Genomic DNA, 24,889 nt, shown 5'->3' with positions numbered 1-24,889 from the left:
AGTTATCTTCCGATTTCATCCCCACTGTCGGGAAAAGTTCTTATATATTCAGACAGTCACCCGGATTTCACCTTTTCTAGATTGGCCAATCATTTATATATACATATATACCCTATATCTATCTCGCTTAGTTTTAGTGGATACGTGAACAAAACTTTTGTAATATGTAGCACTATTTTACTCTGTTTTGAACTGAATTAAAATTTCTTCCATTTCGTGTAAAATTAAGTTTCATATCGGTACTGAAAAAATTTCTTGGATAAACTTTCGATCTATTAGTGGCGTGACTAAATTATATGAGCACAAGTGCATATTTATGTACTATATACTTAGTGTACACAAAAATATGTATAGATAGACATATGTATAAAGGAAGACAGCACAAGTTAGACGCATACAAATACAATTACAATTTATTAAACATATAAAATATTGTAAAAACATTGTAAAAACATTGTCTAAATGACAAAAAACATACGAAATGAGTACATACATACATCTTAAAAATAAACATATAAACTTTTCGGAATTACGCTTCGTAATAAGTTATGCATTAAAGTTCTGTCGCATATTTACACCAACAAAAACAAGCAGAAAGAAACTTGCATATATGTAAACTGAGGCACTTATTCGTTTATGGTATATTGGACGGATTACACTGATGGTGTTGATCACTACAAGCTCGTAGATAAACCACTTAAAATTAATTATATTTATACTAGTACTCTGATATATTTCTTAATGTAAATAATTTAGAACATACTTATGAGATAAAAATTGCTAAAAGATCGAAATATTCGCTCGAGAAAAATAGTAAAATTCTTACCGCAAGCCCGATAAAATTACCTTTATTAATTAATATGTAGTAGTACTAATATTGGAAGTTTGCTTATTAAAAATAATATTTCTATTTACACATAGTTTTTGACGTCATTTTATATTTTTGCTCATATCTCGTATTAACAGATTTATAAAGCAAATTTAATTTTAATATTTCTTACAGATTTAATAAGAACTTTATCTCAATGGAATAAGTTGGTATAATGAAAATATATATTATCTATAAAAATTCAAAAATAAAAAGTTGCCTTATATAAGGGCTTATAAAAAGTTATCTAAGTATTAGTTTTTAATTAAATTAAAGGTTTTATTTAGTATAGGCAGTATGATCCAACCTAGGGGAGATTTGCAACGTTTTGTTAAATACCTTTTTGCCATTTAGAAGGTTCTGATAGAAACCCTCGATCCTATTGGCAAAGAACTGGGATTTTAGTTAGAATCCCAACAGCACTATAAGGTGGATGCATAAGAATTATAAGCTTGCGTTGTCCTGATAGAAAACAATTTATCTCCTATTGCCCAATTCTGGCCGATTGCCTACTTAAGACGTTCCTTTATTTCACGTTACTGGCCCGAACTATGAGTTTAGCTGAGTTTAGCTGTAGTGAAGCAGATGATAGTAGATGATTACCTGCCGTCGTTCTTTTCTCTCCAAGAAGCTGTTCCTCTGTGTGAACTGCCGTTTATCGGACCACTATAACTACTATACAAACTGAACGGTCGGAGTCAAGTGCTTGTATGGAAAACTTTTATTATATAGCTTCTAATTTTTGTATTTGTAAAGCGGCAAATGAAGTTCACGTTTTTTCTTGTTTTTAGTACAAATTTGTATCTTTCTAATACCATATAGATGTTAAATATAGATAGATATTTTAATATGCTGCCATGAACGAATAATCAATTATATGTATATCGGAATATATGAAACAATGCAAATGTTGGAATAATAACATAAATAATAATATATATATAAATTACACATAAATTAGGTTAGAAAATTAATTAAACATAAACTGCTATTAGAAATCTATATCACTATACATCAGTTTTTTATCAAGTACACTTGAAAGCAAAAACAAAGGTATTAAGGTTTTCTTCAGAAATTTAAGCATACATATGTATGTAGCTGTAATGCCGTTGTTCGGATATATGCATGTGCATGGTTTGTCGTGAGCTGGGCTGACAGTGAAAATATTCTAATGCTAAATCTAATACACAAAAGCGATATATTCGTTGCTTAGATTCTAGATTCTCTATAGTCCCAAATGCAAGATGGTGAAGGAAAACACTCTTACTGCATAATTAAGTATAAATAAAAATTAAGTATAATTAAAAATTATAAAAATTGTCATAAAGCAGGTTATGACTTATTTAGTACTTAAATTATGGAAAGCTTCTGGGCTTTTTAATTTTTTTTTAGTGTTCAATTAAAACAAATCTTAATAAAGTGTCATATTTTATCGAGCTGTTTCCATATAATACATATAGAAATATCAAACTATTTTATGTCGCTCTCTAAATGATTGTTACAATAGCTTTCTCAATAACAACTGACCGTCGCCCCCACCTAGTGATATATGTATCTCCTAAACTGATGTTTGTGGCACACCTTCAATAACTTGTGTTCGGGCTTGAGGCTTTGTCTGCGATTGAGCAGATGTCGTCGTTTGTCCTAAGCGTTGCAACTGCGGTGCCGTCGTTAATGCAGTTGTTGTGGTGAGTGTACGTGCGCTGGGCACAGGCGTTGTGCTGCGACTGCTCACAGTGCCGGCACTACTGGGTGCTGTGCTTGTGGAGGCTATGTTAACCGTAGATTTAGGCTTATAACTTGCAGACTCTGATGCGGCTGAAATCGTGGCAGTTGCCGTTGTTATTAAAGGAGTACTTGATATTGGTGTAGGTGTGGCTCCATCATGTGTTAATAACCTTTTTTCTTCGATTTTGTTTGGTTGTGGTGTGATGGAGACAACACCATTATTTAGAGCAAGTGGACGAGTGGGGCGAGTATTGCTCAAGTTACTGGTCAATGTGCCACCGTTTGTTTCCTTTAATGAAATCGCCGATTTTAGTGATGATTGGCTTCCCGATTTATGTGTCATAGTCAACGAGCTGGGAGATCGAACAGATGTTGTATCGGTATGAATTTTACTCGCAAGCGTCTTGGATGACGGGGAGTCTCGATATTCATAAATATTATCGCGGGATCGTAACGCGTGATGATTGGCTACCATGTGTGCATTGTCTACACCGCTTTGCCCGTCATCAGGCGGTTCTGTACCATCAGGGTTTATAAAAACATCGTCATCATAAAAATCTGATCGCCTGCGTTAAAGCAAAATAATAATAAAAATTGGATGAACATGAAGTGCTATCATAAATTATAAAAATGTAATGATGGAAAACATACTAAGCTCTGTTAATATGTGAATCGATCTTATTATTTTTTGATATCAAATCGGTGATATATGGAAGTTGGTAATTAGGTGTGGTTGTGGTCAGACTTTGTTATTCAGTTTTATATAAAAGGTGGTTATTCACTGTTCGTAGTCAAAGTTTTGATCACATTATTATAAAACTATACTCAATTAACCCCAGTATTAATGCGCTTCTTTTGTGGTTTTGAACAATAATGGTTTATTATATAGAAAGTGTGTTTGGTTATTGTCCGAATTTTATTTTCTAGTAGAGGAAACGGTTCAATTGCTACATTTCAAATTATTCATAAAATTTTTAAATAAAGAGTAATAACCTCTTTATGAATTCAAAACAATTCCAGAGTGTTAAACAAGAGCCGGTGTCAAGAGATAGTATAAGTATAAAATGCAAGAAAAAGGGAATTCGCCTATTTCGTTCATTTATTCATGAACGAAAGGAGGTTTTGTTTATCACGGTGTACAGTTTGCACTAGGACTTTCATTTCGTTGACACACATAACCATCAAGTTTTTTTAAATAATTCTAAATATTTTTTGTACGATCAGGCGTGCGGATGAATATTCTGTCATAAGGAAATCAGATCATTTCATCTCTTGTGGAATTATTTAACCGGAGAAATCGATTAACCTATGTAAAATTATAGACATCTTCTTACCTTTTGGCATTGCGCCACATAATACAACAGATAACCACTAAAACGATGAGAAAGAAGCATGCTACAGACATAGTCCAAAAAGCAATTTGCAAAGGCTCTTTAGGCTCCCACCAAAATTCTGTTGTGGGCGGATAAGTAGGCACCAACACGCCGATTACTGTTGGCAAATATTGTGTCCAAAATGCACATTCGGTTTGGCGATAATTGAGCATAATAGATGAGTTGAAGGTGGTATTAATATTCAAATATCGGAGTTCACCCTGGTAGGCACGTTGGAAATGCAAACCTAAGACTTGTTGAGGCGTTGGATTGCTGTAACAGAATTTAATCAAATAAATAAAATTTTATCATTTATATCTATATATATATTTATGTATATTAAAAACTAGAAAAACCCATTTGAGTATTATTAGCAAATCATGGGAGAAAGAAAGAGAGATTTTAGTACAAAGTTATCACCTTTACTTGATATTTTCGATGGAAATATATTTTTTATATATATAAAATGGTGACTTACCCATATCTGGCGAAATTTGAATAGGTTTGCATGAAAAAATGACTCATGTTGCGATCGTTGTCGGTCCACACATTCCGCTGTAAATGATCCCTTTTCGGAAAAAACTCAATATCCATGAAAGGTGCGCCGGTAAGAAAATAGTGTTCTATATCATGTGGATATTTGCGCCATTGCGGATAGTTTAAAGCCTCCACAGTGGTATTTAGAACATACATATATACTGGTATTCGCTGTTCCAATAGTAATTTTACCATTTTGTCAACTGGAGCTCGGTAGTACAAATCGGAAAGCATATTAATGTATTGATCGCGTATTATGGAAATATTGTTGGGATCAGGCCAATAAGTATACATGTATTTAATGGCTTCATAGACGCCGTTTGGATTCAGTGTGTAATTGTAGCGAAAGACATGTTCGCGGATTTTTTGATCAAAAAAATTCCCATCGATTTCGTAATAAGGTGCTAACGATTCATTTTGTGCTACAAAAAAGGCTGCCTCTTGCGTCGTCACTCCCGCCATGTATTGCATACCACGATTAAAGTGACCCTGACGTATGAGACTTTCTGGCGTTTGTGTAAGAAACCGCCAGTCTTTTTCTCGCCAACCTTCATACCAATCATCACCAGGGAGTGTGAAATTGTGATCCAAAACTGGACCCCAGGCAAAAGTGCCCACTTGGGGGGGAAACTCCGCATTGCCTAGCTCATAGAAGCTGCGTCCAGTGCGTAGACAGTTTACTAATTTCCAAGACGATTCTATGGAACAGCCTAGTAATTGCCCCAATACACGACTGGTATTCTGTGCACGATATTTATCTTGAATTAGCGCCCACTCGGCCATAGCTGCACCTGATTGGGCAATAACTCTTTTCACAATGTTCTTAGTTTGCGGTGCAACCATTAACAGTCCAGCTGAGGCTGCTCCTGCACCAGGGCCAAACAATGTAATCGAATCACGATCACCATTGAAAAATTCAACATTATCATATATCCATTTCAGCGCCATAACTTGATCTAATATGCCATAGTTGCCAGGCGAGTTTTCATCAGCGGTGGATAAAAAGCCAAGCGCACCCAGCCTATAATTTATAGTCACAACAACCACATCATAGAAGGAGGCGAGAATATGACCTTGGAAGTGATTCGAAGCGCCATGCACGAATTCTCCTCCATGAATATACACCATAACGGGATATTTTTGAGCAACGCCAGCACCAGTCTGTAAAAAATCGAGAATGTACTTACATATTTATAAGTATGTGAATGCATCTAGGACAGATGTTTACCTTTGGGGAAAAAATATTCAAGTAGAGGCAGTCTTCATCCATATCCATAATGCCCTTAGTAGCGCCAGTGTACCGTACCGGTTGTGGGCATGCAGGTCCATAGTCAACAGCTTGTAGCAACTGCCATCCACGATGCAAACGGGGTGGCTTAAAGCGACCTTCGAACGTGGGTGGCAAGGCGTAAGGAATGCCCAAGAAAACCGAGCATTCGCCCATCACCCGATCGACAGTTGAATGGTATGGTCTGTAGAATGATTTGGGATCAGGGTTGTCATACATGTAAACTTTGAAGCCCTGCACTTGGCCATAATTGGTCGTGACAAATACATCGCGATCTAATGTCAGCGAGTCACGTCGTTGTTTGCCCTGTAAATCTTCACGCCAGCCGGCCAAAATGCCAGGGAAGGGCGTATGCGCTGCATTCGGGTTATTCTGTATAATAAATGTTAATTAAATGATGAATATCTAAATAGTTCATGTGTAAATACTAGTGTGTATATACGTTTGCTGTATGAATCATTAAGTTGTCATAGATTTTAAACATTTCATGACGAACGGGATCAAGTGGCTCATTGATCTGCGGTTCAATTACTTCAATTTCCAAATTAAAATCATTCATATACTTATACTGTGCTCAGTGTCAAACATAACCAAATGTCCATTTTAATAAGTTTAAAAAATAGATAGAATCATATTAACGTCTACAGAAAATAAAGTGGTGCGTCTGAGTGCCAAAGAAATCATATCACTGATTAAATCAGCAATGTTTATGCTGGGTCTATGCCTAGTAAGACAATGGCAAACAATATATATCCGCTGGGAAAAAGCTTATCATATAAGTTCCTCACTCATTTTAAGGCGCTATTCATTGCGGATAGCAATATCTTCAATTAACTCAAATTGGTTTCCTCGGAGCGGCCGTTTGAGTTTGCTGACTAGCCAGAAGTCACAGGGAGCTAAATTGGGCGAACACGGTGGTTGCGACACGATATTAGATGAAAATTTGGCGAAAAACTCATGATGATCAATGCAATGTATGACGGTGCATTATCGTGACTCAAAAACCAAGAGATGACGGTTCATAATTTCAACATATTTTTAAGTACGCTTCGCGACGCTGTTTTTCAAAAAAATTGAGTGATTTTGGAACCAATCGTGCTTTCACTTCTTTTAGATTTCAAAATGGTTTTCACTGGTCTGGCATCCGACGACGCCAGTAAGATCTCTAGTCACCGATTCTCAAGCACCAATTCCTTTATTTTATTGATGTGTTGATTATTAGTCGATGTTGATGGCCGCCCTGGACGTGGTTCATCGGCAACGCGTTCTCGATCTTCTTTGAATAATTTGTACCTCTCAAAAACACTTTCGGCACCAGACCGTACACAAAATTTAATGGAACTCCTCTGTTGAATAATTTCGCTCATGGTAAAAATCACCGAATGCACTATATATACATATGTACTTTAGAATAACAAGCACAGATATCACTGACAGTCATACCAACCAAAAAAAATATATTTTCCCGAATGGGTTATTGTGCGAAATTTAAATTAAAAAGTATTTCTATTTTTTGCTCACAATTTAGAACTTGAATGAGAAAACTTTGGTATAATATAAAATTGTAAATTTGAAAGTAATCTTGTGTTAGTCAGTCCTTCTTGCATACATGCAAAAACATGGCGCAATTCTAGGTGATTTCTAGTCACTCTTTGGAAGGCCGAACTATATAATACTTATAGATCAAAATTTCATAAATTGCTAGTGACCATTTAATTAGGTCAGGATTTTCGCTACTATCAGTAACCCACAGTTTTATAGTATTGATTCGATACATTATGACTACGTGCAAGAGTCTTGAAGTTTATGTACGAGTATAAAATTCACATTATGAAAATCCTATTAATTCGCTGACATCAATTACTCCGCAACTGTATAATTTTTTTATTAGATACACACAATATCTTTATTGTTGTAAAATTGTGTTTCTGCCTTTGCTAATTGAATTACTTTGACACTGAAAACTTAATATGCCTAACGTTAATATTTGTATACGGGTGTATGCTACAAGTATTAGAGTAAAAATTACCATTTGCAAAAATGGTTATAAAATGTAATACGAGCAAATCTATTAATCATAACATAAATGCATTTGTCCATGTGGTCATCAGAGTAAATGGCATTAAAAATTGGGACACGGATAGTCTGATGATGGTAATGACCAACTATATACATATATGGGAAGATATTCCACACCTGAAATGGATTCTCGGAAAAAATTGAAACCAGAAATATAAAAATATAATGATGCAACGGGTCTGCAAGAGCTCATTAATATACGCACGAAAATGGTAAGGATATAACAAAAGAAATAAAACAAAAAAGTCAACTGCTTCGTTAAACCATTTATTACAAATTAAACGAGTAAGGAAGGGCTAAGTTCGGCTGGAACCGAACATTTTATACTCTTGCAACTTGCAAGAATTAAAGTTAAATACTTTAAGGTGTAATACCAATCATATAGAGTGAAGCCAGCTGGATGCTCTAAAATCCTGATATTAGTTATATGCGGGCTAGGCCAAATTTTCACTGAAATTTATATAGTTTAGGCACAAAGATACTCGTACACCGTTATAAGTAAAATACGCTCTCTCCATTTCATTGAGATGACAGACATATTGGCTGATATATGCGCTACAAAGTCACCCGGAAGTTCGAAATTTTTATATACATATGTACATATATTATCAGAGAAGGATTATACCTGAATTTCATTTATATACCTCACACATTGACCGATATTTTCGGTCAAACGTCAACAATAAATATTTAAGTACATACATATGTAAATGGACGGGTAATGATAAGTGACCTAGATTTCAGTCTTTGATCGTCGAGAGAGGACTTTACTGCTCAATTGTCTACTCAGTCCGAAGCACCTGTTGGTAAGAGTTAATATGTGTTGGATTTCGAGACTGACGTTGTTGTTGGCGTTAATGCAAAATTATCTACGATTTTAAAGTTATGACTGTCAACAGTGACGTGAGAGCCAAATCGCGAGTGCGATGACCGTTTGTTTGTTGACAGGAGATATTACGTTTTACCTTTGTCCAACTGTTCAGTAATTTGAACAGAAAGCAGACCTAACGGCGCGGTTATTCGGCGTACGCCAGCAGTTTTACACTCTCGTAGAAGATTGTACATTTTATATTCAGATCTCTACCGAACTATTTTTTGCAGGTGTAGACTGAAGAAATCGCGAGATAGAGAGTCGTCTTGACTGAAACCTCATTTGGTATAAAACGGCTCGGAGAGGTCCTTCCCAAAACTTATAAAGCTTTTGGTATTGCTGAGCAAGTTTACAAAGCAGTATTAGTTTTACGGGAATTCCAAATTCAGACATAACGGCATAAAGGCGGCTTCTTTTCATGCTGACAAAAGCCGCTTTGAAATCGACGAAGAGGTGGTGTGGTGATAAGGTTTGAATTGCTCGGCCGGCAAACCATCGGCCTCACCGCTTTGTTGTTCCTTAGGCGGGTAATTGCTATTCGAACTTTTTCATGGTCGGGCAATGGAATGTCTGCTCTATCGTCATCGATTGGGGAATCGGATTCACCTTCTCTTGGCGTTGTACGTTTACTGCCATTCAGCGGGTGGAGAAGTGTTCCCTCCATAATTTAAGTATGCTCTGGGCATTGGTGACTAGATCACCTTTGGGGGATCTACAAGAGTATGCTCCGGTCTTGAAACCTTCTGTAAGCCGCCGCATTTTTTCGTAAAATTTTCGAGCATTACCCCTGTCGGCCAGCTTATCAAGCTCTTAATACTCACGCATTTCGGCCTCTTTCCTTTTCTGTCAGATAATGCGTCTCGCTTCCCTCTTCAAATCTCGGTATCTATCCCATCCCGCACGTGTTGTGGTCGATCGTAACGTTGTGAGGTAGGCAGTATGTTTTCTTTTCGCTGCGACACGGCACTCCTCCTTGTACCAGCTGTTCTTTTGCATTTTCCGAAAACCAATGGTTTCGGTTGCAGTTGTACGTAAGGGGTTTGAAATGCCGTCCCACAGTTCCTTTATACGGAGTTGTTGATGAGTGCTCTCAGAGAGCAGGGGTGCAAGCCGAGTAGAAAATCGTTCTGCTGTCTGTTGCGGTTGCAGCTTCTCGACGTCGAACCTTCCTTGTGTTTGTTGACGTGCGTTTTTTGCTGCACAGAGGCGGGTGCGAATCTTGGCTGCAACAAGATAGTGGTCCGAGTCGTTGTTAGGACCTCGGAGCGTACGCACGTCTAGAACACTGGAGACGTGTCTTCCGTCTATCACAACATGATCTGGTTGGTGGCTTTTCGATCCGGAGACAGCCAGGCAGCTTGATGTATTTTCTTGTGCTGGAATCTAGTACCACAGATAACCATATTTCGGGCCCCGGCGAAGTCGATCAGCCTCGATCCATTTGGGGATGTTTTGTCGCGGAGGCTGAATTTACCGACCGTAGTCTGCCAAAGATACCTTCTTTGCCCACCCTGGTGGTAAAGTTGCCAAGCACGATTTTGATATCGTGGCGGGGGTAGCTCTCATAAGTGCGCTCCAAGCGCTCATAGAAGGCATCTTTGGCCACATCGTTCTTCTCTTCCGTCGGGGCGTGGGCGCAAATCAGCGATATGTTGAAGAACCTCGCCGTGATGCGGATTTTGGCTATACGTTCATTCACCGGAGTGAATGATAGTACTCGGCGACGGAATCTCTCTCCCACCACGAATCCAACACCAAACTTGCGCTCCTTTATATGGCCACTGTAGTAAATGCCACAAGGACCTACTCGTCTCTGTCCTTGTTCCGTCCATCGCATTTCTTGGACAGCGGTGATGTCAGCCTTTATTTTGACGAGGACATCAACCAGCTGGCCAGCGGCACCTTTCCAATTAAGGAACCGGACATTCCAGGTGCATGCCCTTAATTCGTAGTCCTTATTTCGTTTGCCGTGGTCGTCATCAAAAGGGGGGGTCTCTCATCCAAGGCTGATTGAAATTTTTCATTGGGCGTGTTTTTTTACGTGGCGGGTCCCAAACCCAGCGCATAACCCTATTTATTGGATGTTTCGCCTTCTCACTTTAGCTCGCCTAAAACGGATGTTCTTAGGCTACCCAGAGGATACTTGGTCAAAGACCGGAAGTCGTAGCTGCTTGAGCCATATGTAAAAGAATCGTTTCTGGCCACTCCCAAGTGAATGGTGATCAGCGAACTGTCCTCACTTGCGTGAACTACTACACATGACTCCATCCTTACGTTCTGAAAATCCTCTTTTAGTGTAAAACTGAGGCAATGGGCAATTAATCTCTATTAAATATTTATTTTTTGGGCTAATACGTTTCCTGAGGTTTTTTCGCGAGGTAATAATGTCTGTCCTGTTCGTTAAACTTGTCGATAAAAATATTTTTTCATCTATGGTATAACGACTTACCGGATCAAATCGAAATCGATCTTCGTTGGGCATGCCCTGCGGATATTGCCCAGGAGAATTTCTACCAGGATAGTTCGTACCGTAACCGTTAGGTAAGTAATGTCCATACCGGCGATCATTAAATATGTATGTTCTAGATAATTAAAAGCGGTTAACTAGAGTCTATAGATTTGTAGCTAGATTTGTACTTTACCTGTAATCTGGATCACCTGGATTCGGCCAATTATAATCATTGACGCCGGGTCGTGAAAAGAACCGTGGATCACGAGTTTGCGCTTTGATGCCACAAACGTTGCTTAAGACTAAATAGAAAGCTATGACTAACATTGTAGTAATCTTCAGTTTATCACGATATTTAAAATTTTGTATTCGAATGGCTTTTGTACTTTTAGACAATTGAGCGACAGTTTTTTCGGCTTCATTGTCGATTATGTGCTGATTTCTACATATTTGTTTTTTGGTATATATATGTGTCCTTTTATTTTTAGTGAGCATATTATATATTTTGAAAAGGTCTGACTTCGTTTATTACAATCTATATATAGCTTTATAAATAACTAGTATTTCGAGTGAATGGAAAAGGATAAGTTCCAATCGTAACTAAATATCTGAAAATAAAGATTAAAGTTAAATATTTTGTATTATTGTTTTCAAAAAGTGGCGAAGAATAAAATTAGACGGTTTAATTCAAAAAAGTATCCCTACATCTTAAGTTAAGCATTCATGCATTCATATAAGTAATATGGTACCTTAATTATATTTTAAGTACCTTGGATCTCTATAGACATTGAAAATCTCTTAAAGGATATTAAAATACTTGAAAATGATTTTAAGCTTAAGACAAAGTGTCTGTTCGTTGCATAATACGATACTAAGATAAACATCAAAAGGAAACACTAATATAAACTTTTTAAAAGAGGCTGTACTATATATTGTCAATCCTACTAAAGTCGTTTTTATACTCACGGAACCTGTTGCTACAGAGTATTATAGGATTGTATGTAAGGTACCTTAATGAAACCCAGGGAACCTTTTTTGAGTGTGTGGCATTTTAAAAGTAGGTGGGATGAGCTAAAATAGATAAAATGGAGCCGTTACTTCCCCCGCTCCCATATACTACACATACATACTTAATTTCGTTTTCATCCAACAAATCTTTTACCGAATATGTCGGTCCGTGTTTGAGTTATATAGGGTATATGTATATTCAAAATTGCTTGGATTTCTATCTGGTTTCGATTTTAAGTTATTTCCCTGGCTTTCATTCCTCAAAATTGCAACAGTATAAAATGTTCGTTTGTAAATATTAAATGAAACTATATTATGGTAATGTATTTTAATGTTATTCAACTATGTTTCGTAAACTCCGTATATTCGTAATATTATCTGAATTTAATTTCACCGGTTTTTAACTATGAAATGAACTTTGGGTCAGAACAGATACATACCTATGTGACTTCTGAAAATAGATTTTATGTTTACAAAACTTAAATTTCATTAAACGGTACCATAATTCGGTTTAATTTTTTATCTATAGAATATATAATGATAGAATATGATTGTTATCTTGGTTTGAATAGTCCATCCTTTCATTGAGAATTCAGCTGCAACTCCTCAACTTGTATCCGTCGTTGTCCAAGATATAACTATTAGTCAATCAGACATATTACGGTTTTCGCAGCATCAGTTACCCAGTTTTTAATGAGCAAATTCACGCAATTGCGAAAAGCACTCTAAGCGCCATTCACTTGGGAGTAGCCAAAAACGATTCTTTTACATAAGGCTCAAGCATCTCATGACTTCCGGTCTTAGAACAGTTATCCTCTGGGTAGCCAAAAAAACATCCGATTGAGGGCTAGCTAAGGTAAGAAGGCGAAACATCCTGTCTCTAGGAATTTCCGCCGTCCAAGAAATGCGATGAACGGGACAAGGAATGAGGCGAGTAGGGCCTTGTGGCTATACCCGCGTATGTGGTGGCTACGCCAGTAAAGAAGAATATACCCAGTTTTATATCTTACAAAGGAATCTGACTCGGCAGCATTCTCACTAAAAGTAGATTTGATACGAAAATAATACTTACAACTACATAAGGAAGAACAGAGGGCAGAGTGGACATTCCGTGCGATTCTGTACTGTGATGCAGTCTCAAGTCTCTAAATTTGAGATTTTAAGTTAGAGACAATTTTTGAATTTTTTTTTTTGACGATTTTGATATTCTGTAAGTGACAGACACAAAATCTATTACATTTCATTATTCAGAGATGTTTTTACACTTGAATGATAATAAATATGTCGATAACAAATATTAAAATTTCTTTAACATAGTCAAAAAACATAATTATCAATAAAAATAAAAATATGTGTTGACTTTGTTTCGTAATATTTAAGAAATTTATGTAAAATTTTTTTATTTTTAACCTTTTCGTGTTTGAGTTGCTTACAAAATATAAAAAAACGACAATCGATTAATATCTATGATGATCTCTAAACAGTATATGCAAAATGGCAGCCAAGAGTTCTTTTTAGTTTTGTGAACTGTTAACTCTCAGGTCTCAAATTTGAGGCAATATTTTGAATCTAACGCTAGAGACTGTTTAGTGAATAGTAACTAGTCTCAAATTGAGACTTTACCTCAAAATGTCTCAAATAGAGACTAGAGACTGATTACAGAATCCCGCTAATTATCGCACTACCATTTACGGGAAGCAAAATGAATGAATATACAAAGTTTGGTATGCTACGTGACAGTAAGAGCACCCAAAAATTCTATCCTCAGATACGGTAACTCAGAGAAGGTTTTAAAACTGTAGTGAAGTACGAAAAATTGCCTTAACTGATTAATCAATAAATTGAGCTTTCTAAATATTCATATAATTTTTTACATGAGTTATTCAGCTTGTCAGAAAGAAGACGAATCGAACAAATCAGAGATCATCAAAATCAAACCAATCGTTCTGGAATTATGAATCGAATTTCCGGGTGACTTTGTACAGATTGCATCGGCCAATACAGTATACTCTCGAAAAGTAAATTCTCAGAAAGTAAATAATCGCGGAAAAGTAAATCACCTTTAAGATTACACATGCACCTCGAAAAAGTAAATTTTTCAATTTACTTTTCAGAGAGTGTGATAAAAAATTCGAAACGAAGCAAGCAGCGTTTTTTACGATGTTGCAAAAACACTTACTCTCTTGTTTATCGCGTCTGTTTAGTAAATAAACTTTGAGATATGTACATATGTAAATGGTCAGAAAATATATTGCAAAAGAAAAAAAACAAAAGAATATTCAAAATTTTTTCTCTTCATAATAAATACATATGTTTTTCATGTAAATCCATATGTTTTATTGAAGCAAATAGATAAATGAATTTTTTAAGTTTAAAAATGCATTTAATATTATAAAAACAGATAATTTATGTATATATTTGGAAAAGTAAATTATTCGAAAAAGTAAATTACTCAAAATACAAATCGATTTACTTTTCGAGAGTATACTGTATATGACTTATCTTAATAAAATTGAGAGACCGTGTTTTTCTTAAACGGTGCATATTTGTGCTTAAAATGAATAAAATCGGAAATAACTCGCCCTAGACCGCATATAACTAACAAGCAGGAATTTCCCTAGCTTTGATCCATGAGTTGCATGAGTATGAATTGTTTGGTTATACCTGAACATATGTACATAGCTCTTCCTTACTTATTATACATTAAGATAAAAAGCACCCGGAAATTGTAATTCAAATCCCCTGGTAAATGATGTTTCATACTCAATAGTTGGTAGGACTGACCTTAATTCCTATTCCAAATATAAACGCGATCTGTCAATCAGTTGAATCATTGCGAATGTTCAAAAAGGCTTACTGTGATTCAAAAACTTATGTACTTTGAAGGCGACAATATAAACGTTGATGAATAATTAAATAGTTTGCGTTTTATTTACAATTTTCGGGTACTTTTTTGTTATAATGTATATAAGATTTCATACAAGAGCTTGATTTTGGTCGGTCAGTTTGCATGGCAGATATATAGTATGTTATAATGACAACATAAAATCATTTACTTGAAGTCAATCAGTCTGAGTGAGTGGATTACAAAATTAAGATGCGCATGTGCATTAACCAACCCTCGCCCTTATGAATCAATTAATTTACGTTATTACGCCTTGAAAATTACTGACAAATATATTAATTCCGAAAAGGAAAATTTTTAATTTATGTTCCCTTCATCACCAGCTTAAAAAATCTTTAAATATAGAGGTATGAAGATACTAATTGGAAAATGCTTCGCTATTGACTGATTTATAGATCACTGCGTGACAAAAAATGTATTCCAAAAGAGTTTCATTATTCTAAAATTCTATGGTCTTACCAAATTTATTCATGTGAAAAACTCTTTCAATATTGGTAATTTTTGCTTAAAGTAAATCTTAAAAGGAATATATTATGTATGAAACGTTTTAAATATATACATATGTCGAGTTTTATTGAAACCCCCCAATCTACATTCATCTACATTTTTGCCCTAAGTCGGCGTGTAGAAATAAATCACCATCGCAACTATTGCAATGAGCGAATAGTCATTCTCAGCGATAGTCAAGCGGCTCTAAAAGCGATCTTCTCTTACGAGATCAAATTGCTACTAGTGCAGGAGTGCAGATAATGGTTGAACAGCCTTGCGGAACGAAACCAGGTACACCTAATCTGGGTGTCTAGTCTCAGAGGTATAGCCGGTAACGAACTGGCGGACGAGCTCGACCGCTCCGCAGCCTCCACCAAGATGGTAGGATCCGAACCCTTTACTGGGGTAGGTCCCCATACCATAAAGGAGCTGCTCCGCAAGGAAGAAGGAGTGAGCAGGGAAGAGCAAACAACAAACACACGGTATGGGACATGCCAAGTTGCTAATTGGAGGATACAACTTGATTAGGTTCAAAGTTGTAATAAACCTCCCCAGGAACAAACTCAGGCTACTGGTCGCATGGTATACTGGCCATTGCAAGCTGAATAGGCATATGTATAACATGGGCCTATCCTCTTGCGATAACTGCCGGTTCTGCGACAGGGAGAATGAAACTCCGGAGCACCTGCTTATCGACTGCACAGCAGTCTGATCTGACGATTAAGGCCTTTGGATCCATGTTTCCGGATAGGGATTGCATCGCCTCTATTGGATTTCATCAATGCGCTGGGGCTAAGTGAGTTTATGTGATTTAGGAGAGGGCACTATAGATCAAAGGTCGAGGTGCATCCCTCATCTTTCAATCAATCAATCAATCTTCTTCTTTACTGGCGTAGACACCGCTTACGCGATTATAGCCGAGTTAACAACAGCGCACCAGTCGTTTCTTCTTTTCGCTACGTGGCGCCAATTGGATATTCCAAGCGAAGCCAGATCCCTCTCCACTTGGTCATTCCAACGGAGTGAAGATCTTCCTCTTCCTCTGCTTCCCCCGGCGGGTACTGCGTCGAATACTTTCAGAGCTGGAGTGTTTTCATCCATCCGGACAACATGATCTAGCCAGCGTAGCCGCTGTCTTTTAATTCGCTGAACTGTGTCAATGTCGTCATATATCTTGTACAGCTCATCGTTCCATCGAATGCGATATTCGCCGTGGCCAACGCGCTAAGGACACATGAAAATTTAGTTTTCAAAGGAACGGATGGTTTTATCGAAAAACGTACAATGGAAAAGTTGTAGGAAATAAAAATTGTAACAAAACAGGTCTTAACGTTCTTGTCATAAAATTGTTTTATTTCAGAGATATTGCAATTTAATAAAAAAGTAAAAGTTATATAGGTTTTAAAAAAATGTTTGTATCTAAAACTTGATTCAACGACTTTATATTAATAATTTCATTATATCTAACACAATTAACAATAAAAAAAGTTTGAAATACAACAACTATTTTTGTATGTAACATTTTTTTGATCATCTTAAAAAAATATATATTTAAATTAAAGACAATTGTGTAACAACAACCTTTGGTAAATAAAGGACAATGCAACCTGATAATTTCTGCCAATTGAACTCTACTGATGCCAACGTAACTTACCAGAGGGTAAGACCGAGGAACAATTTTGCAATGAGATAACAGATATCGATTGTTGATTTAAATAAAAATTTAAATAAAAAACTGTTATAAAGTTATTGAATAAAATTAAGACCTTTTTTGTCAGAAATTTAATTTCCTACAACCTACCTTCGGAAGTTTTTCGATTTCGATTCGTTTACTCAATTTTTTCGAAAATACGTTTTTTTTTCAACATAAAAAACAAAATTTTCAAGTGTCCGCGAAGAAATATAATAGTTGTAAATGAAACACCCTAATATATATACATACATATGTACGTATCGCTATCGCAGTGACTTTATTTCATCGTGATACTTATATAGCTCCTGTGATTCATTCCTAACTCAGTTCGGGTGCTACCGAACATTTTATACTCTTGCAACTTGCAAGAATCAAAGTCAGGAAAATACTTTAAGGTGTAATACCAATCATATAAAGTAAAGTCAGCTGGATGCTCTAAAATCCTGATATTAGTTAATTAGACCAAATTTTCGGTGAAATTTATATATTTTAGGCACATAGATACAGTTATGAATAAAACGCGCTCTCTTATTTTCATTGGGATAACTCATATGTATATTGGTCGATATATGCGGTACAAAGTCACCCCGACTTTGGAAAATCTTTATATTAAGTATATGGGGGGTAAGTATTGGTTCGATTCAACCAATTTTTGACAAACAATTATAAGAGAAGGATTTTCCCTTAATTTCAGTTACATATATATATCGTACATTGACTAACATATTCGATTAAAAGTCATCTACAGGAACCTGGGGGCTTGAACAGTTTTTATAGGATTTAAACAATTTTTGGTCATAAGGTAGCACACACTAAAGACATTATTTGTGCAAAGTTTTATCTCGTTATATCAATTGCTTCTTGATTTGTGTAATGGGAACTGAACGAATCAAGTGGAATTTAAAATTGTGCTATATCGCAAGTAGACGTTGTTGTTATCCGATTTCATCCATTTTCACAATAAGAATGACAAAAGAATGCCACGTACTAAAGTTTGTCGAAATCGTTTGGACGGGCCCCGAGATATGAGATTTCACCAAAAAGTGGGCGGTGCCACGCCCATCGTTCAATTTTCAATTTCAATTTTTTACTCAAGTTACAGCTTCGACGGACGGATGGACAGACAGACAATCAATCGGATTTCAACTTTTCTCGTCGTCCTGATCATTTATATGTATGTGTATAACCCTATAAATATCTCGATTAGTTTTAGGTGATATGTACGCGCAACCATTAGGCGAACAAAATTATAATACTCTGTAGCAACTAATTGCAAGAGTATAAAAATGTTAACTTTGGTTACAATAAAGCTATAATATTACATATGTACATATATAATAGCTTTCTTGAATGTTAAATATATACGTACATGAACATAATTTTGTTCGTTCAGTTTGTATGACAGCTGTAGTTCTAGTTGTTCGAAATTGGAGTTCCAACAAATGTGCAGCTGCTAGAAAGGAATGAACGAGTATAAAATTTCCGATTGTTATCTCTAAAGCTGAGAGATTAGTGCGCGTATATACGAGGGACGGACATGGCTTAATCGACTCCGATCGTCACACTGATCATTAAATATACTTTATAGGATCTTTATAGCAATCTTACTATATGTATTTAATAAGTTCAGGACATGTTCAATCGACCTAGTAACGCTTAGCAATATACCAAAGATTTGCTGTAAACCTTAACAACTCTTACAACTATGGTGTTTTTATCATCTGAAAACATTGTTTTTATCAAAACTTGAAATGCACTTTTTGCCATTGTAAAAAAAAGTGAGACAGTTACTTTATGACTGTATTATTGTGAGAGTTTACAAATCTGAAACAGTATGTAATGAATTAGTTCAGTACATTTATATTTGGAAAGACCATCACACCTGCGAACTTTTATGCTCAATTTATACGGATATTGTGTTCATATAAATTAATTGATGTAACTTTAGTTTGGTAAATAATTAATTATTGAAATAATTTCCATTTCGACATGTATTTATTTATATATAAGTGTAACAAATATATGTATGCATTTACTTATATAGTACATATGTATATGTACATACTTATGTACAATGTGCTTTACAAATTGTAAACATGTTGCCGCTGTCTATGGCTCACAACTTCGCTGCCACCGTATATCAATTGCTGTTGTATTGGGAATTAGCTTTGTCAAAATACATATGAACACACATTCATATGAATGTACATACACCCTTATATCTTTACTTTACAAATACTTCTAGACTTCGCCATTAAACAAAATAGAGTTACGTTTATTCACTCACTTAATATACATACTTTTTTTATGAAGTGGTCTGTATTAATGATAACAATTTTTTCAAAAATATAAACCTAAAAACTAGTTGTTTCGATCACGCATGTGCATATGTATGTGTGTACATATGTGTGTTAATAAAAGAGTTACCTCTGTTTTTAAGCGAAATTGTAGAACGGTGCTCCGTAATCATTTGCGGCAACGCCCAAAATAGCGTTAAAATCGCGTTTGTTGACAGCGTTTCTTTAAGTTGTTTTTAACATTACGAAATACAAATCACATTCACATACACAAACCGTGACACATTCAAATTCACATCTGCGATCGCTTGGGCAGCGCTGTTAGTAATGCACTGAGTCCCACTTGTTTGATTCTTGCTAACAGCAGCATCGACGTCGCCACGGTGTATTGGCCAACGCGATGAACCACAAGTTACAACGTTCCATGAAAAGGGTTGACTATATTCACTGGTAACACAACTTTATTTCCATATGTTTATAACGTCAATTCACACATACCAATTCATATGTACATATATTCATACGCAACGCACTCTCACTAGCCACTATTCCACACACATAGCGCAGTTTTGTTAACACGCAGACTTTGTTACTCTTTTTGGTAACTATGCAGGTGTGTGTTTGGTATTGTAGATAATTATTCACCGTTTCGATATCTCATAGAGGCATACCTTCTTTATTTAATATTCTAGTGAAATTTAATTCAATAATTTTTAACTTTTCGCAATCAAATTATATTTTAATAACAAGGTCGCAAACAACCAAATAAATTAGACAAGTTAACGTTTTACTTACAAGCACTACTGTTGTTTGACGCGAGTAATTTCCAACTGAATAGCTGGTTATAACACTGCCATACATTTGCCTAGTTGTTTTTCTTTGCTACTCTCGGCTGCTAATGCTAAGTTACAGTGCTTGCTGATTGAACTTAGCACTCTCCTCTGAGTGTACGCTTAGTACTCAGTTCGTTTATGGCTTCCTCTCACATTAACCAACATTGAAAACTTTCAGATTATTAACGCTTGGCTCTCCAACTGGTTATTATGAACTTAGAAATACTTGTATGCACTTTTAAATATTTTTTTAACTCCTACGGGTTCTGACAGTTCCTTGGCATTTGCTAGAGATGCACAATAGACCAAATATAAAATCTCGAAAACGAGATGACGTTTACAAAACTTATTACATAACGTTTCAATTAAAATATTTAGCTTATAGCTTAGTATTGAACGGCCTCACTAGCTCCGTCTAATTTTTCCCTTACGATTGAAATAACCCCACCCATGGTTGACAAAAAACATTAAGTTGACCTTGCTTAACTCCTTAGCTTTTTCTTTCATTTGTCAAGTGCCTTTTTCACTATCGGAAGTTCTGAAGCACTGGGGGTTTTACGTATTCCGGGGCCCGTTAGCATATTGTTAACACATTCTAAAATTGTTTTTTCTTTGTTTACAATTCCACAAATTCATTCAGAAATATTGATTTTTTTTGATAGAGCTGTGGCACTTTCGTTATTTTTGACTGTCTTAATTATTTCAGTCTATTTTCGTCCCATTATGCTATAAAATACACTTATATAATGTATTACATATATATTTTCGCGTATAAAATAATAGAAGCATTTTTTTCGAAGTACGAAGCCATCATATTTAGTTATAATTTTATAGAAGCCTATGGAAAAGAAAAAACGTTCAAGTTACGAAGTACTAGTACTTTTTTACTGGCGTAGACACCGCTTACGCGATTATAACCGATTTAACAACAGCGCGCCAGTCGTTTCTTCATTTCGCAACATGGCTCAAATTCGAGATTCCAAGCGTAGCCAGGTTCTTCTCCACCATGTCTTTCCAACGGAGTGGAGGTTTTCCTCTTCCTATGTTTCCCCCGGCAGGTACTGCGTCGAATACTTTCAGAGCTGGAATGTTTTCGTCCATACGTATGACATGATCTAGCCAGCACAGCCGCTGTCTTTTTATTCGCTGAACTATGTCAATGTCATCGTATATCTCATACAGCTCATCGATCCATCGAATGCGATATTCGCCGTGGGCAACGCGCAAAGGACCATAAATCTTTCGCAGAACCTTTCTTTTGAAAACTCGTAACGTCGACTCATCAGATGTTATCATCGTCCATGCCTCTTCAAAATATAACAGGACGGGAATAATGAGTGACTTATATAGTTTGGTTTTTGTCCGTTAAGAGAGGACTTTACTTCTCACTTGCTTACTCATTCCAAAGTAGCACCTGTTGGCAAGAGTTATTCTGTGTTAGATTTTGAGGCTGTCATTGTTGTTGGTATTAATACTTGTTCCAAGATAGACGAAACTATCTACAACTTCGAAATTATGACGTGGAAGCCTAGTCGCGAGTGCGACAACTGTTTGTTTGATGACAGGAGATATTTCGTCTTGCCCTCGTTCACTGCCAGACCCATTTTCTTTGCTTCCTTATCCAATCTGGAAAGGCGCGGGTCTTGAGGCCAATGATATCAATATCATCGGCATATGCCAGCAGCTGTACACTCTTATAGAAGTTTGTACCTTCTTGATTAAGTACCTTCTTGATTAAGTTCCTCAGCTCGAACTGATTTTTCTAGCAGCAGATTGAAGAAGTCACAAGATGGGGAGTCGCCTAGTCTGAAACTTCATTTGGTATCGAACGACTCGGAGAAGTCCTTCCCGATCCTGACGGAGCTTTTAGTACTGCACAATGTCAGTTTACATAGCCGTATTAGTTTTTCGGGGTTAAAAAATTAAGACATCGCGGCATAAACTCAGATCCTTTTCGTGCTGTCAAAAGCATATTTGAAATCGACGAAAAGGTGGTGTGTGTCGATTCTTTTTTCACAGGTCTTTTTCAAGATTTGGCGCATTGTGAATATGTGGTCGGTTGTTGATTTTCCAGGTCTAGAGCCACACTGATAAAGTCCAATCAGTTTGTTGACGGTGGGCTTTAATCTTTCATATTTTTTTATTAAATTTCCTTTCACCCTATTGTATTTTTTGTCGAGATTACATGTTTTCGATGGCATAAATAACATACAGGTGCCATATAATAATTGATATTGATCGGATAGTGCGTCCAGAAGTGACATTGATGCAGATCTGAAATTGGTTTTTTAACCTTCACCTTGACCGCTGAGACAACATTAAATTATAACATTACATGCAAGTATTGTTAATTATTGACATTGTTGTGAATTGTTAGAGGAAATAAGTATTTGCAGAGCTCTGACTCTCCTGAGAACTCCGGGCCCGGGAGGTTTACGAATTGCACGTGACCGATATAGTATATATTCTAGGTAAGTGTGCTATTAAAAACAATAATTTAAATGATCTCATTTTAGAAAATCAAGTAATACGGGTTTGATAGTCAACTTAATAGTTAAATAAAGCAATTACATTTTTACTTATGACTTAGTGTCTCAATCACTCAAATTGTTTTAGCCCAATACCAAAGTCTCGTAGGAAGAAATTGAAATACAAGAATAATAATATTTGCAAAGTTAATACGAAGACAAATATTTATGAAGCAGAAAGAAGAAGTTCTTACTGTGTGAGAGGCAGGTTCTTTCACCAAATAAGTACAATTTAACTTAGGAAAATGTTGATGTGTGATTTATGTGTATACTATGTAGGTATCTATATACATATATACTTGTATGTGAGTAAACTGTTGCAATATGGCACGTAATTTCAGACATTCATACAAGTATGCACTTATATACATACATATTTAAGTGAAATAATTAGAAATTATGCAAACGCCTTCAGACTGCGATTACTAATACACTTAGGCCCTTTGTTCAGCACTAAACAGCATGTAGTTTCTTCATTGACAATAAATGCGGTCGACTTTTTTTTGACCCACCAATTAAAATTAAATTAGTGCTTCACGCGCCTATGACCTCTGGTACTGGATGCTGTACGAATCGCTCATACTTATAGATGTTCATTAATTAAAAAATAACTACGCTGGTTGACTTTTTTTAACGTGCAACACTGTGCTTAATTCGATATTCAATAATAGGAAAAGAATAATGTAAATCAATTATGTACACATATTTAATATTAATAATATATTGATATTAGTAACTTTAGTTAAAGTCAAAAGCTTTGTTGCGGGAAATTGTTAGATATTCTTTACATACTTTTCTTAGTCAAGATTCTTCTTTTATTTTACCAGGTGTTAAAACGTCTCCTAACGAAGATTTAATGCTAGAAATGTCGTTAGAGGTTTTGCCATTACTTTTAAAAAAACTACAATTTATATAAATTTTACAAAAAATTTTCTAATTTTTTATTAGTACAAGGGTTTTTTACGTACCTATGTGTATATTTATATATGCGGAGAAATTATTTTTCAGAACTGTTTTGTTAATAATGTCGTTAAAAGCAAATACTTAAACAAATCAACGTCAAATATTTTTAAACAGAGAAACGTAAAATGTATTATTTTTTGAATTTTTAATGCGGTGTGTGATAATTTTTTCGTATTTTCCGGGTGTGATTTTTTGCCACCCTTCAGGAGTGCCTCCTTTAAATCAGCTTTGTTAGAATTTTGTGTTGCGAATGTTTCTGTCTAGCAAAGCCCAAAAATATTCAATAACGTTCACAATTAGTATGCGAGAAGAATTCCCAATCCATATGCTTGGTTTGTCTTCGGATCATTGCGTAGATAGAAACGTAACCAACACACTATCGCAACAACCTTAGCTTTGTATGCGTCTTCCGATCCGCCAAATATGTTAAATTTTGACTCGTCTGTAAATATTACTATAATTCAGAAGTCAGAATCCTCGCTGACACACTCTTTGCTGAAAGCAAATGGGCTTCTTCTATTTTCTTATAAATACCATGAAAATCCTGATCACGTAGGACTCAAAGAATAGTTTCAGCACTGAATTACTGTCCTAATTCATATAAGGGGTATTCTCTTGCTCTTGCAAGATTGCAGATTGCAAAAATACTATACCGAAAATTGCAAGGGCACGAGAACACCCTAGTGATATATGAACGGCTGATTCGGTCAATTTATTGTGAATGACTATCATGCATAGCTATTGTGAATTAGCGCACCTTTTGCATACATTTTTAACACAAAAAAACTGTAACAAATCTTTATAATTTAAATAAAAATTATAAAATCTATTTAAAACTTACCTCCCTTAACAATTTAACGACGTAAAATGTCAGCTAAAACAGGGTTGCAATTATATTTTTGCGTGACATTGCACGCAACTATACATGGGTTTTGGTCTGACATATTTTACTGCCATTGCAAATAATTTTCTGCGTGTGT

The 24,889-nt window shown here is 35.8% G+C and overlaps 1 protein-coding gene across 3 annotated transcripts; it reads right to left on the bottom strand.

The window, feature by feature from the left end:
• Nucleotides 1-386: 386 nt before the first annotated feature.
• Nucleotides 387-20,517, bottom strand: LOC105229039 (neuroligin-like protein glit-1). Of its 3 annotated transcripts, none has more exons than XM_011209105.4 (7): nt 20,381-20,517; nt 11,387-11,801; nt 11,194-11,326; nt 5,735-6,166; nt 4,448-5,667; nt 3,931-4,242; nt 387-3,162 (listed from the first exon to the last, which is right to left on the bottom strand). In XM_011209105.4, exons 2-7 carry the CDS (start codon nt 11,686-11,688, stop codon nt 2,427-2,429), a joined length of 3,135 nt encoding a protein of 1,044 aa, XP_011207407.1. In that variant the 5' UTR covers nt 11,689-11,801; nt 20,381-20,517; the 3' UTR covers nt 387-2,426. The 3 variants fall into 3 exon arrangements, with proteins under 3 accessions (XP_011207407.1, XP_011207399.1, XP_019847182.1); XM_011209097.4 differs by having other exon boundaries at nt 19,716-20,423; XM_019991623.3 differs by lacking the exons at nt 11,194-11,326; nt 11,387-11,801 and having other exon boundaries at nt 19,716-20,423.
• Nucleotides 20,518-24,889: the final 4,372 nt, after the last annotated feature.

This window comes from Bactrocera dorsalis, unplaced genomic scaffold (assembly GCF_023373825.1).
Source record: "Bactrocera dorsalis isolate Fly_Bdor unplaced genomic scaffold, ASM2337382v1 BdCtg283, whole genome shotgun sequence".
NCBI lineage: Eukaryota > Metazoa > Arthropoda > Insecta > Diptera > Tephritidae > Bactrocera > Bactrocera dorsalis.
Note: the sequence above shows the minus strand (reverse complement) of the source record. Positions and strands in the feature narration are given on the sequence as shown.